The sequence below is a fragment of the Sinohyriopsis cumingii genome, chromosome 18 (genome assembly GCF_028554795.1).
Source record: "Sinohyriopsis cumingii isolate HCF-2022 chromosome 18, ASM2855479v2, whole genome shotgun sequence".
Lineage (NCBI taxonomy): Eukaryota > Metazoa > Mollusca > Bivalvia > Unionida > Unionidae > Sinohyriopsis > Sinohyriopsis cumingii.
In genome coordinates this window covers 3,410,299-3,426,296 of record NC_142978.1, presented here as the reverse complement: position 1 = coordinate 3,426,296, position 15,998 = coordinate 3,410,299, and the positions used below count along the sequence as shown (strand labels likewise).

The following is a 15,998-nucleotide window of genomic DNA, read 5'->3' as shown; positions in this document are numbered from 1 at the left end:
ATATGGTACTATTTGAACATCAAAGAGGTGAATACAAATTTATCAACAGCCTGTTAAGTATAAAAACCCATGATAATTATATGTTTGTCGTCCGATTGCTTTATTAGGACCAATACAATGCCGATGGTACAAAACATCACTTGCCTTTAACTACGTTGTTAGATGATAGAAGAAGTCTTATATTCGACAAAAAAAAAAAACAACTCATCAACGAACATTATCCTAACCCCCATTTCAAAACCTAATAGTGAAGAAACACAACTTGTACTGGGTGTTCGTATATATGCATCTGAAAATGGCTCGATTTAGCTAGTCCAAACGTGCGAGTGATAGATTAGGAGATAAAACGTTCAGCTAATCCAAATATCCTAAAGTTTATTGCACTATTACCCACGTATCCGCTTAAAGTTCCTTATTTAGAAATTCATTTGACAACCATTATTGTGCTTGCTGAATATTTGCTTTTCACGTTTTGCTTTATTATTTTTTGTTCAAGGTATGTGTTTACTTGTTGGTTTTGTTTTTCTTTCTTTCTTTTACATGTTGGAGTAAGGACCTAACGACACTGGTGTAAGATGTATATAATTTGCAGTACCCATGAGTCGATCACAAGACCTGTCTACCTAGATACAAGCTTATCTAAACCAATCTCTTTTATTAAACAGCATAACTTCCTAGTTGAAACAATTTACATTTCATCAGCAATTCAATGTGTACCTATCATCGTCGCCAGCGACTGAGCTAGTTCTACAGCATAAACATAAGACTTGTCGTTTCAGATGGAAAAGAGCATACTGCATGTATAACAAATTTGAGCTTAAACTGAATTTAAATCAACACAGTTCTGCGATGTGGTTCAAATACGTACTGATTCCGTCCTTTTTAGGACTTTTGCTTCCAATAACCGTCAATGGAGAGTGGAAAGGGTGAGTAAGCAAAACCATATAAATACAATCTTTTATGAAAAGCAATGTAAGAATTATATTATCGTAGTAACAGTTCTTTATTAAACTATGTCAACGTGTTTTATTCTGACTTGGTTGAAACTTCCGTAGTCTACGCAGTACTAGTTCTTTTAACCGGCAATTATACTAGTGGAACGAGTAGTGGTTGTTATTTTATTTGTTCTTGTTATTATTGATGTAATTGAAAATATAGCTATTAATACTTGTAGATGGAAGTGTTCTCTTTGTTGAAACTGTTTTATTGTTTTATATGTAGACTGCAATTTCAGATGTGGCAGAAATTGCAAAAGCAATTAAAGCTGCAAAAATAATTATTGAGATAGAATTGGTTGCAGTTATTGTAATGCATTTGTTGCTGTATTATACGTTCTTTTTTGGACCAATATGTCTTGCTGCTTATACAACTATTTAAATTGTATATTCTGCTTTATATGCATGAAGCATGTGACAATGAATTAAAATATGTTACAAAGGCGATTGATCATTATAGGTACTCTCATTTCTCCACTTCCTGTACCAAATTACACCATCATATGACCTGTCGAGAGTGTCTTGTCAAACACTCAAAACCTGAACACTCTTGTTTTAATGATTTCTCATAGAAAATTTTAATGACGATACCACACTGAGGAGCTTAGGTCGATTCAGTATATAAATTGCCCTTGACGCACATAACTGTACAAGTCACAAAACTTAAGTAAGAAAAATCCTTTTATATTATAGTCATTACACAAACAGACTTTTCATAAATAGAATTACTGGCGAATATTGTCTTTCTTTTAGAACTGCATTAATATCTAGTTTGCTAAGACTTGCTGTTCGTAATAGATATGCTGATCTAAATGAACTGTAGTGTAAATGACAAATAAAGGATAACAAATTTATCCTAAACAAGATTTCGCTTTTATTTTAGCGCACGGTTCGTAGACTTTATTTCAGAAATTAATCTTTTCATTGAGTGTAAAAGGTATTAATACGTATTTCAAAGCATTGTTTCAACTTCGTTTAACTATTACAGCTACCCCTGCATTAGCCCACAAATTATCGGCACAAGATCTGATAATATGTGACATTTTAACAGGGCAGATATTTTGTATATCCTCGGCTCAGTAAAGACGAATTTGATCGTGGGCAGCATGTTTTGAAACAGAAAGAACATTAAACACGTTTTGATCAAATCAAGTCGACGACAAAATATCTTTTGACAGACTTATCTAATCATTTCTGATTTTCAATGAACTTCAAAACCTTCATAATTTTGACTTTATATTGATACATCCTATGGCGACATAAAAAAGAATACTACGGGCGCCTTATTGATATAACTTCTGGGGACAAAGGGAATTCTGATATTAGAACTGACCATAGTTTTACATTGGTTTCACTCTCTTGCAAAGGGACATGATATGCGAACAACAAATATAGGAGGACCAGGAGGGTCTTGGGGGCATCATGGTACAGATTGCATATTTACCGAAAAACAATAAGCAAGAAAGTCAAGAAATACATTTGTCTTTAAGATATTATTTGCATAAGTGTTGTTCCTGCGCTTTATTACAATTCATTCAGTTTTTAATCTAAATCAGATGATTGCAGGAAATGATATTGTTATGTTTATTCTTGATGTCAATCAATGAACATGCAACAGCGATGAAATCGTATCACTTCATCATCGCAGGTAGTGAAGATCCTTAAATAAATCAATAATCATTAACATATAAAACTTTTCTCTTAGTAAATTTGATAAAATCTTGGCACATCTTCCAACAATAGAGGTTATGACTAAATGTAAAGCTAATATTCGGTTAGGCCTAAGTAGAAAACTACCATAAGTCTGAAATAGGATATATCTTCAAGTTCGTTTGCACTGTCACAAATTTCGGCCGATGCATATCTTATAATTATATGCATATTAGCCACGCAACATAGCCGGTAAAGTTCCCTGTGGGGTATTTTTCTCTAATACGATTTATTCCATTTCGGCGCCAACAATGATATCATTTGAGCCAGTTTTTGACCTTGATCACTTATTTTCTTGTCATTTTCTAGAGGCAAGCTTCGGCACGATTTGGAACTATTTTAGACCCGACTCTCTCAACACAACATAACTTCCTAGTAAAGATATACTTCATCAATATCTATAAGTTCACATATCATCGTCATTAGGTATATCGCTAGCTATACAACATGCGCGTTAGACGTGAGCGTCTCATATGGAAAAGATAATATTACACAAAGACCAGATAAACGATTAAGAACAATTAAAACATATGCTTTATGATGTGGTTTAAAAATGTATCGCATTTATCCTTTCTTTGATTTCCAATTTCCATTACTAAAACATGATCAGGCAGTGTAAACACGTATTGAACCCTTTGTGAACTTAAATAAAATAAGGATATGAATATTAGAAGCAAAGTTTAAGTAACAACGACAATTTGTTTGGTTCCAACTGCATTGAGAACATAAAAGCCGCAAATACAATACATTGTATTTACACTAATGCGAGTAATATTCGTTGCGACTATTTTTGTTCTTAGTATTATCATACAAATAGTACTTGCAGCTGGATTTGTTAACGACCATGTTTGTTTTATGTTTGGGGCTGGGGGTTGATTTGTTATGCTTTGGGGGGTTTTCCTGAAGGGGTATACGTACAATACAGGCCTTCAAGATTGGATGTAAGAGAAAGTTTGAGTGTGCCTTAAGTTTGTTAAAGCATAACTTTTCTGCTGTTTTACTGATTTAACGAGATAGCATATGCTACAAAGAAAACACGAAATTGATACATTGCCAAACAAGGTCAGAATGTGTAGTGAGAAAAGACCTTGCGAGAGGTACATCATCGGTTACTTTTATAAGCACACAATATCGATTATACTGAAAATTTACTGATTTATCAACATAGCAAAATGTTTGACATACCACCAAAAACTCATTTACTGACCAATAAACGGTGTTAACAACTTGTATCCACCTCCACTGACCAACCACGCAGATAGTGACGAACAATCTGTCCTGCTTACCAGCAGTCATTTCTACCTAGGAACACTCCGCCTTTCAGGTTAGGCCCCCAACATTCCTGACTAACATACTGTCTTACTGACCACCATGTCCTCTACGTACCAGACACCATCTTACTGTCTTTCACCCACACATACTTTCCAACACCAGAATGGGAATTATATATTGAGGCCACAACAACCTTCTATACACACTGAACATGTATGGTAATACAAAACATAAACCTAGTAAATGTCAGACATTAACATGTTTATGTTATATAGCACACGTGTCAATGTTTTGAAAATTTATGTGAACAACTGTTTACAATTTTAAGTATGTTGCAACATTTATAATGTCAGTGTGGACTGGAGCAACTACTTTGTTTGAAATGTAATGGTTTCGTTTCTCTCGCTATAGATTTAATAATGTCATTAAAATATTACCTATCGTAATGCGCTTTTACTGTCAGAGAAGCGCGAGGCATTGCATCAGTGTCAAACAAGGTCAAACTTTGGCAAAGAATAAAGTGTATGTGCCATGTAGGGCTGCTAAACGTACATTATTTGTTTCGTGACTGAGAAACAGCAAACGATTATAAGAATGTAATATATCGCGTTGCTGTCAAAAAAGCGATAATTATTGTGCGACGAAGTTACCCCATAGTTAATGTTCTTTACTTTCAAAACCTCTTTTTACAGAATCAACAACATACATTGTTCGCTTAACTGACTAATTGACCAAAACGCTGAACATGTTTTATTTTTCCTATTTTTACAAATGTAATGGTGTATTTGTGTTTATTGAGAATAGAACTGTGAATGAAAAACCCATATTTAACACTAACCAAACAGGTACTGGAGAGATGTATAGAGGATGAGATGAAATTCAAATGAAAGTCGTATCGTTAAATCATGCGAGTACTTTCATTTAACTTCCATTGATAACCATTATTTTGTTTTTTGATTACTTGCCTTACTTGTTTTGCTTCATTTTATTTTGTTCTAGGCATGTTTACATTGGTTTTTTTTCTTTTCAATGTTGGAGTAAGGAACGAACGAAACTGGTGTCATTTCAATGTATCCGCGAGTAACTAGATCTGGATACGTAGATACAAGCTTATCTAAACCAATCTCTTTCATGAAACAACATAACTTCCTATTTGATATAAATAAGATTTAATCAGTAATTCAAAAGTGTACCTATCATCGTCACCAGCCTCTGACCTAGTTCTACAGCATAAACTTTAGACTTGGGCATTTCAGATGGAAAAGAGCATACTGCATACATAACAAATTAAAACTTACACCGAACTGAAATCAACACATTTCTGCGATGTGGCTCAAAGACATATTAATTCCGTCCTTGCGGGACTTATACTACTTCCAGTAACCGTCAAAGAAGCTTGGTGAGGGTGAGGTAGCAAAAGCGTGTAAATCCGGTCTCTTACGAACAACATTGTACGAATTATATGAATCCGAGTAACAGTTTTTTATTAAGCTATGTCAATGTGTTTTATTCTGACTTGGTTGAAAAATCCGTAGTTTAAAGGACACTAGATGTTTTAGCCAGTAATTGTAATAGAGGAACGCGCAGTGGTTGTTATGGTATTTGCTTTTGTTATTATTGCTGTAGCTGAAAATATAAATATTAATACTTGTAGATGTGTGTGATATCTTTGTTGAAACTGTTGATTTCTTGTTTTATATGTAGAATACGCTTTCATTTGTGATAGAAATTGCAAAAGCAATTAAAGTGGCAAAAATACCTCTTCAGATAGAATTGGTTGCAGTTATCGTAATGCATCCGTTGCTGCATTATACGTTCTGTTTTTTACGACCAATATATATTGATGTTTATTAAAATATTTAAAAATCTATGTTCTGTTTTATATGCATGCTGCATATGACACTGAATTATACGCCGTTACAAATCCGACTGATTATTATAGGTACTCTCTTTTCTCCACTTCCTATACCAAAGCACACCATAATATGACCTGTCGAGGGCGTTTTGCAAACTCTCAAAACCTGAACACTCTTGTTTTAATGATTTCTCATAGACAATTTTGATGAAGATACAACATTGATGAGCTTATGTAGATTCAACATAAAACTTGTCCTAGACGCAATACAAGTCTCAAAACTTAAGTAAGAAAAATCCTGTTTTAATATAGTCATTACACAAACAGACTTTTCATAAATATAATTATTGAACACTGGCTTTCTTTTAAAACTGCATTACTGTCTAATTTAATGAGAATTATTGTTTTTAATAAATATGCTCAACTAAATCCACTTTAGTATAAATAACACATAAAGTATAATAAATTTATCCTAATCAAGATTTCGCTTTTGTTTTAGCGCACGGTTCGTATATCACATTTTAGAAATGTGTCTTTTCATTGATTGAAAAAATTATCAATACGTATTTCAAAGCGTTGTTTCAGCTTCTTTTCACTATTACCACTACACATGCATTAGCCCACAAACGATCGACAAATGACCTGACAATAAGTGCATTTTTTCAGGGCAGATAGTTTCTATTTCCTCCACTCAGCAAAGACGATTTTGATCGTACACATCATGTTCTGAAACTCGCACATAGAAAGAACATCAAACACGTTTTGATCAAATCAGGTCTATGACAAAACAATTTTTACAGACGTATCTAATCTTTTCTGATTTTCAATGAACATTAAAACCTTCATAATTTTGAATTTATATTCAGACGTTCTATGTCGACCTAAAATGAATATTACGGGCGCCTTATTGATAGAACTTCTGGGAGAAAGGACTTCTAATGATAAAAACGACCATAGTTTTGAACTGGTCACATCCCGTTACAAAGGGACATGGTATGCGAACAACGGATATAGGAGGAGCAGTAGGGTCTTGAGGGCATCGTGGTACAGATTCCGTTTTTCCTGAAAATATATAGGCCAGAAAGTAAATAAATACATTTGCCTTCAAGATATTATTTTTATAAGTGCTTTTCATGCCATTTATTACAATTCATTCGGTTTGTAATTTACATCAGATGATTGCAGGAAACGATCCTTAAACAGTTCGCTCTGTAGATGCCAGTTTGCGCAAAGAGAGTTCGAGAGTTGCATTTGCGAATGCACGTTATATTAATTCCAGCAATCCTTAAAGTCATAATGTATATTCTAAGGAAAGACAAAGCTTCGTAAAGGGTAGTGAGGTATTTACTCGAATTTGCAGAATATTACGGCATTGCATTTGTAATTATGTGCAGTATGTATACTGCATTACTAGAATCGTTGGTACGTAGAATTACATTTGTAGTGTTTAATTTACATGCCTATTTGAGAAATGAGCTAAGATTATGTAAAGAATTATGTAGATTGCTAGCTCGTGGTTAGAATTAATATTGTAATTCGCTGTTTGGTTACCTCGTAGTAAACTAGTGCAATTATTAATACGATATTCTAGATTTTGCAACTGCTGAATTGAATTATAACTTTGGATAATGGTTGCAGTGTGTAAAAGTAGTTAATATGGGTATTTGAATATTTGTGTACACTTGCGGGAGTGCAATGTACAAAAATACGTCTGATTGTGTTGCTATTGAGCAGTATAATGAGATTAACAATATATATATATATATATATATATATATATATATATATATATATATATATATATACTGAAGTGACTCAATGTAATAATGTATTTCGATGTGTACGAATGCGTGACCGACAAATGTACTATCCTTCACCTGATGATTGATTGTTGGTTTAGTGTGAGGAGAGATGGTTAAGGAAATATGCTAACGTCCATGTGCTTTCCCGACATAAGTTTTAGCGGACAGACTTCCGTGTGGTTTAGTCCAGACTCTCTAGGAGAGAGACAGAATAGAGACTAGAGGAGAAGTCGATTGTGAATCGAAGGCTAGTCAGAGAGCAGAGTCAAGGAGGTGGAGGAAAAGGAGTCGAGGAAGATGAATTGGAAAAGGGGCAGTCTAGGTGAAAGGGTTAGGAGGGAAGTCGGAAGGAGAGAAGAAATTGGCGGGATAGGAGAGATACAGATAAGTAGAAAACAAGGACATGTGGACAAGCGATCTCACACTATAACTCAGATGCAATAGGCTATCACTTAGTCGAGAGGAAGAAGAGTGATTGGGAAATTATTATATTTTGAAAATTGAATTGTATTAAATTGTTATTTGTTTGAATTTCACCTTTTGTATTCTCGATAATTTAGCTGTCGGCATCGCTGACTGGGGCTCTGAATATAACCTCTCTCTATCACTAATTTCACTCCCTACAAAATCGAGCCCGGGTGGGACTTCTATGGTAATTGAAAAAATATATTGTGTGCACCATCCCCAATCCTACCAAACGCCACGTAATTCATTACTTTTCTGCCAAAGAAAGCGAGAATTATCGTACCATAATGTTACCCCATAGTTAATGTTCTTAACTTTCAAAACCTCTTTTTGAAAGAATTAACAACATACAGGGTTCGCTTATTTGAATGATAGACCAAATAAGCAAACAGGTTTTTGCTTCTTATTGTTACAAATGTAATGGTGTGTTTGTGTTTGTCGCGAATAAAACAACGAATGAAAAACTGATCTTTAACACTAATCAAACAGGTACTGGACAGAAGAGTATATGATGAGATCAATTTTAAATGAAAGTCGTATTGCTAAACCTTGCTATTACTTTCATTTCTAACCTGATAGCGAATTACCTTCAAGACAATTTCGAACAACAGCATATATGAAAACTTGCACTGCCAGATTCAAAGATTTTAAATCTTTGGTTCCTTACAGAAACTTTTGCAGGGAGCCACGGGAGAAGAATGAGCCACAATGAGCGTATTTCGATTAGAGAGTATATTATATTTTCTTATTAGTTCACAGTGATGAGGTTTTTACTTATATATGAATATAATTCTCACAGTACAAAATCCACCCGTAAATTTGAGGATTTGAAAACCAAAATATATTTGTTTTAACCGCCAATATATATTACATTGCACATTACCAGACAATGTTATGTGCTTGCTATTCACTATGACTAGATCTCTTCAAAATTATTTCTTATTTTATTATTTCTTCACGTTTATTTATAAGTAATCAGAAAAGTATGCTTGTGATATAGTTATAATGTTCGGTTTTACTTTGAGTTTCTTTTAATGTGAACGGGCGAGTTCTATTAAAACAAAATGGACAGCGATAATAACATTCACTACATGTCATGTCGTGTGAGCTCTATGTGCAAATAACAGACGATGGCCTGTTATTAGGCTTATGGAATATTCGACCTAATGCATGAGTCACATGACCAATGTCTCAGTATTGATTTATTTTCGTCATGCGTCATTCAGTTTATATAGTTTTGCCTGACTAAACGCTTACTGGAGTAGAGGGATTTAAACATAGATGGAATATAATTTATAAGTGTGATTATTTGTCATTTATTGTGAGCGGATGGAGGTCAGAATAAAATACTACTGATATTTCACTTGCATACTACTACAGCGACTTTGACATTATTGTTTACAAACGGACCGAGATGGTAAAAGATTTATTACTAAAATCATTTCTGCTTTATTATTGATCACGCTAATTTATATTGCACAAGTATCTTATATATTTGTGTTTGTAAACAAATTTTCCTGTAAAAAAATAAATTCTGTAATGTAACATACTGTATAATAGTAGAATGTATATATAGGCATTTAGCTGACACGGCGTAAGATTCGTTGACATCAAAATAGTGGCACTAAACTCAAAGAATTGTCCACAAATGTCTGATAGTGATGATGAACGCAAAAAGAAGATTAACCGATAATACGAGACCTTCCTTAGCGGTGTCTTTATTTCGGTAGCGGATACCAAATGTTTAAAGCAGCAAAACATATGAGCGAACAATCGACATGGTACACGGTGGATGATAATTACACAGTATTTATATGCTCAGTATGCTGTACGTGTGAATTCATAGACTTGACATGTTTTTGAAAATCGTTTGAGGTCCTTGTTCTTATATCCTATTCATGTGTATGCCTGGGGAAATCCAAATGTGATGGAGAAATCCAAGCAATTGATTTAATTCACTTACATGCATTCCCAATCTCAAGTACAACTGCAGATTGCGGAAGTGTAATTTATTTTTTTATACTGTGATTTGGAATAAGCTTGGTGCATGCATTAAAATTTATATCTGGATTCATCAACGATTGTACATTGATATGGTATCAACAACACTTTCTAGGCGTTGAAAACCCTTCTGGTACTAACGGATTAACATTATTGTGTCATCCATATGTTTGTTATAAATCAACTTCAAATAAATGAATATAGATTTTAGATCTCTGTAGTAGATTAAAAATTTGCAAAGTGTATTTTCTTTACTTTAAAAGTTGTTTTATATATTTTATACACACTTATCTTGGCTTAAAAAAATCTGCAAAATTTATTTTCTTTATTTTGTTAATGTTTTATATACTGTATATAGACATAACTTTGCCTTTAAAGATATGCTTGGTTTTTGTCATATGTATCGCTTCCTATGAATTTGATCGGCAGTCTTACGTGAGGTGAACAATGTGTGAAAATAAGAAAACATGCAGCTGACAAATTTAATAATCCCCGCCGTAATGACACAAAATAAAATTTTCAATTAGTCTTCCTAATTAGATAAGTTGAAATCTGCCAAACGTTTATGTTGTTTCACTCATCAAAACAAATATTGTGTATTTTTCTTTTTCTAACGAAGGCATTACTAGTCAATTAGCATTGAGGTGTTATACAATCTTATATATGAAAGCTGTTTTTAAATTGTCTATTACTGGTAATTTAATTATGGCATTTGTTATGGATGTGCCATAATCAGAATACATCAAATGCAACATATGTACAAATGATTTAATGAAATTGTGTGAAATTACCACAATTTTGTTGCTAAACATCCCTGTGTTAAGAACAAATATCCGATTTTACCAGATCTGAGCCTTCTTTGACGTCCTCAAAAACTGACAGATCATTTGAGAATACGTTGATATTTTTAATAGAGGATGCTTTTTGTAAGCATCTAACACATATCCAAATGTTTGTATACGAGCAGAAAAATGAAAGCAAACTGCATAACTTAGACCATCTGCTACTTTCATCGCTTTACAATTTTAGGTGGTCACTTCACATAAACACTGAATGCGCTTTTATGTTTCTTCAAACGAATCTAACGTTCAAATGTTGATTGTCATTTGTATGGGAGATTGTGTTTTTTCTTTCTGTTTCTGGTTGCATTTTGAGGCAATTCTTTAGCGCAGATTCTAATGGGAATATTTGGATCAGAGCAGCCAAATATAGAAGAGGCACATTGAGGAATGATGTTCACAGATCGCACAGCTCTACTTTGGAGCTGCCCACGTGGCGGCTATGAAGTTCCCACGAATAATGACGATACTGATGAGCCACCAGCCATACAAGGACTAAGTTGGTTGCCCGTGACAGCAATAAGTATGGCCTAAATACCTCACCAGAAAACTACATCTTTGGGATGGATATAATCAGGTTTCCTACGGCGCCATTTAGGGGTCCTTTTTCTTCAGAGCCTCAGACTGGTACTTTGTCAATGTTGCATTAGGTCCATGAAATTTCAAGCGGCATGAAGGGCACGGGTACTTAGAGAATTGCGAATAACAAACAAAGATGGCCGATAAATACCTTCATGTCAACGGTCTTCACTATTGAATAATAGTGGAGAGTACTGCTGATGTTAAAGGCTGACCTTACCGTCGAAGTATACAAGCCGTTTCTTACCAGCTCAGAAGCAGCAGTCCGGTTGCGGTTTTGATCCCTCAGGAGAGGCCCGTTCAAGACTGGGACCGCCAATGCATTGGGACTGACTGATAGCAGCGCTGAAAATCAGGCGCTGCTTACATCTAAGGACCCCGGGATCATTCGAAATTGAAGAGATCGAGTGCCTAACAAACTGCCGTAGGGAGTCATGCATTCGGCTGGAAACTGCTTTTGATAATATCTCTATTTCTAGTATCCTAATTTGACCTGTTTTTCACCGCCATCAAATTTTGTATTCTCCTATTTTTCTCTTATGCGTGGTACAAACCATTCATAAGTCATTTCGACTTGACCGATTAGTATTTAATTGGTATACCGAATGTACACTCTGTACACTAAATTCCAACTTAGAATGAATCATTATCAAAATTTCTGACTTAACGGATTTGAATAACTGCACAGGTGGCATACACATTATTGGCATTGTATTGTCCGTTTATACAACTGGACTAGATCTGAAATAAGTACGAGATCGTGTTTCTGGGAGTACACAACATCCATGGCCGGCTTGCGGAGTTCCGTGCCTCATCCTGCCTCTCTCGGACATTCTTACATCGACGGGGATGTGGAACAATTTCCACCCGTCCAAATCTTGCTGCCCCGATGTGATGTCATAGTAGTCAACCAATCACCACTGGCGTCACATTCTGCTGTGGTTGACACCCTTGCATAGTTATGGCAGACTGTAATTCGTCTTTGAGCATGAGTCCGTGTTGGGTTCATTCCCACTCAGAATAGCTATTCATTCAGATCGTTAGGGACATACTATTCCTACTATTCCTACTACCTGGCGGCTGTATTAAACAGTGTTCTGTGAACACATAAATGCCTGGGGGATAAGGCTCTAATTCCTTCACCATGAGTAATCAAACAGCCAGTCGTGATGCATGCACGATAATGCGAAAATCCCGTTCATTTAACTAATCAATCAATCAGCAGATGATGATATTTCTTTCTAAGATGGTCTGTTAAAATGGAATGGTGAAACAACATAAAATCTATGTGTATTTCTTTGACAATCTGGTCAAATTAAGTTACATTAATGGTGCATATTCTGTTCTTCTATCAGCAATCAGGAAAACATGAACATTATATGTATAACGCGACTCACGACCATAAATTAAAGTTATAAAATCAGCGCTCATTGCAGTAAAACAGTGTAATTTCTATTAGTATCCGTTTTCATTTGTTTTCATTTCTTGAATTACTTTGATACATAGATTTAAATTATCGTCTGGAACTGGATTTAAATAGACTTACTCATTATGTTACTGGCATATTCTAACACAATTTATTGTTTACAAGAAATCTGCATTGAAGAAAAGGATTATTGTACATTTTGTATTTATTTTAGTGCAATGATGTGCATGAGAGCTGTTGTAGTTTTTTTATAAGTAGATGCTTGAAGCCTTTTCGGAACCTACCAGGCCCATTTCTTGTTTAAATACAGCAAGTTGAACCATTTTTGTGTATCAGACTAATGGTGTAAAGGTAAAATGATTTCGTGTTTTAGTACTAATATATGAGACAACAACTGTAAACGTTTGTTCCATGTTCTTTTTAAGATTTCCGTTTCAATATAAACAAGTTTCTGTTTATTTTGCCTTCTGTTCACACTATTTCTTTGCATCTGTTTTACGTTCCATGTATTACATGTTTCAGGTAAATAACTCAAACTGTTATATATCCAATGGTTTGAGCCAGGAGTTTGATAGTAAATCGCGAAGTATTTTTATCTCTATAATACTGCAATTTCAACTCGTTGCTAACACATTAATGGTGTCAAAAGTGCCGTGGGTGGAAATGGGTGGTTTGTTAAAAGCATTTTACAGGCATTGGAAAAAGGGGGGAAAAAACTAAAGTGTACGGTCCGTGAGTCACCAGCGGGTGGCACTCGTCTCATGTAAATTGAATTGTTTATAGATTATATTGGCATTTTCCATTAGGCCTCCGCTCAACTACAAAACAATATATGGCTAACAAGTAGTAATGTGCTAGGGCAAGTATCGTGTGAGACTTGTGTGTATCAATTTTAGGTAAGAATACCTTATCTGCTGAACTGTTGCGATGCGATTATGAACAGCGTAGGATTTTACCAGCCATAGCACCTCGGTCAGAGTCTGCTAGATCATTTGGAATGTATAGTTTATTTGACTTGTTAATTGGGCCTATTCCTGGCCTAGCTCCACAATTTATTTCTTTATGATATAAGAAATCCAATGTACGTGGGTCTTGTTTGGATATATGAAGGATCTACACGGCGATGGTTAATCATCAAAATCAACTTCATCGTCTTTTTTTACTTAAAAATTATATTCATCATTTATTCTCGATTTCCATCTCCATCAACACAATGTAATCGCTTAGCAACGAATCAATTAATTAATTAACCTGAGAATCAGCTGGAGGTTGCATACTTTGGCGGTAACATTTTATTTATGATTGCAACTCTACAAGCATAGGTAAATTCCATTAGCTATCGGGCTGATGCAAATAATGCATGATTATTTTAATTAGTAAAAATTATTTTTTGTCAACAATAAACGTTATACAGAAATATTTTGATGTGGCTAAATTTAGTGCTTGCGTTTTCCATGTCATTAAGTGCTGGTTTCAATTTTACTACCAAAATTGTGCTGGACAGAGAAAGAAAACCCCTGATAGTAACCATAATCTTTATAGTTTGTTTCTTTTTTAAACTATTTTGATCTGCACTCACTAATTTAAGGAGAATACTCCGCTGGCTACATAGTGAATCTGTTTGTTTAAATCAGCTTTGGCTGAGGGTGGGTTTCTTGTTGAATGAGCATCATATATTCTAAGGTCCATATTTTAATGTAAATAATTTCTACGACTGTATGGAGATAATATTGGAATTGATAAATCATAGGAAAAATCATGGATTCAATCAATGCAAAACGAAGACACTTGATTACTTAAATAATAAATTAAGGAATCACGGTTTGATAAGTCAGTTTTCAAATAATTTGGATAAAGTATTTTATATATTGTTGCGACTCTAGAGTCTTAAACTAGGTAATAGAAAATAGCGAAACCCATCAAGTTTTATACAATTCAACAAATAATTTATTTCCCTAGAATGAATTGCCAAGGTTTAAAAAGAAATATTGTGAATTAAAAATCCAAAATTGTACTAGATGTTTGATCACAAAGCCAAACAAATATTTAAACTTCCAACTAAATTCCCGTGGTATTCCTAATAAGCTTTATTATTGAATTTGTTGAAGTCCCTGTAGCAGCGAATGAAGCGATGTGGCGGTAACTTGAAATATGGCCATGTGCTAACAGTACTTTCATATATCATAACAACATAGTCCATACGTGTTCTTGCCTTAATTCACTATGATTCCAAATTAATGTTTCACTCAAAAGATATTATTATTGATTGGCACTTTTTATTTCCAGTAAATAATTATTTAAAATTATGTAAAAATAATTCCACCCAAACAAAATACTTAACACAACACTAAGACTAATTTTGCCAAAGAAGTTAATGCAAGAATGATTAATTTTATCAAGTAAACATTTCTAAAACATTTTAACATGTCCACCAGATACTAAAATTACAATATAAAAAACTTGGTATATATCGGGTACACTAGGTTGCTATGGCGTGAATTCCAATATCCCAGACTCAGATTACATTAATAATGATCTAGATATTACGCCTACGCGCATAGAGAACATGTTAGCTACATATTATGTTGTTTACAAAATCAATGGCCAAAGTCAGGTAGAAACATAAAATTACTTATAAATAGGGTGACAAGAAATAAACAATATAAACTTCCGCACAAACAAGAAACAAGAATGTAGGAAACGTAGGACCTTAATTCACTGCATAGTTGTATTACTGACACCTTAAGAATTATTACACGTGAACATTTACACATTCTTATATCTAGGCTATACTAATTATTTTAATTGTACCAGGTAGCCTTTTTCTTGTTTTAATAATAATATGTTTAAAGTAAATAATTGTAACATTTTCATGACTTTTAAAAATGGGGTCGTGAACACATTTGTCGCTCAGTTTGTTTTAAACCCTAGAAAAAAAAAGAGAATTCCCACTAGATTTACTGATGACAACAGAGAATTATGCAAGATATATTTAACCTTGTCCTCGGGAATTAAGATTATGATTGTAAAACGTATATGAATTGATAAAAGACG

The 15,998-nt window shown here is 34.2% G+C and overlaps 1 protein-coding gene across 1 annotated transcript in view; it reads left to right on the top strand.

Moving 5' to 3' along the window:
* Positions 1 to 671: 671 nt before the first annotated feature.
* Positions 672 to 15,998, top strand: part of LOC149775978 (uncharacterized) — a 54,339-nt gene continuing 39,012 nt past the window's right edge. The window contains exon 1 of the mRNA XM_089942562.1: positions 672 to 926. Within this exon, the coding sequence (XP_089798688.1) occupies positions 799 to 926 (128 nt within the window). The 5' untranslated portion in view covers positions 672 to 798. The remainder of the gene's footprint in view (positions 927 to 15,998) is intronic.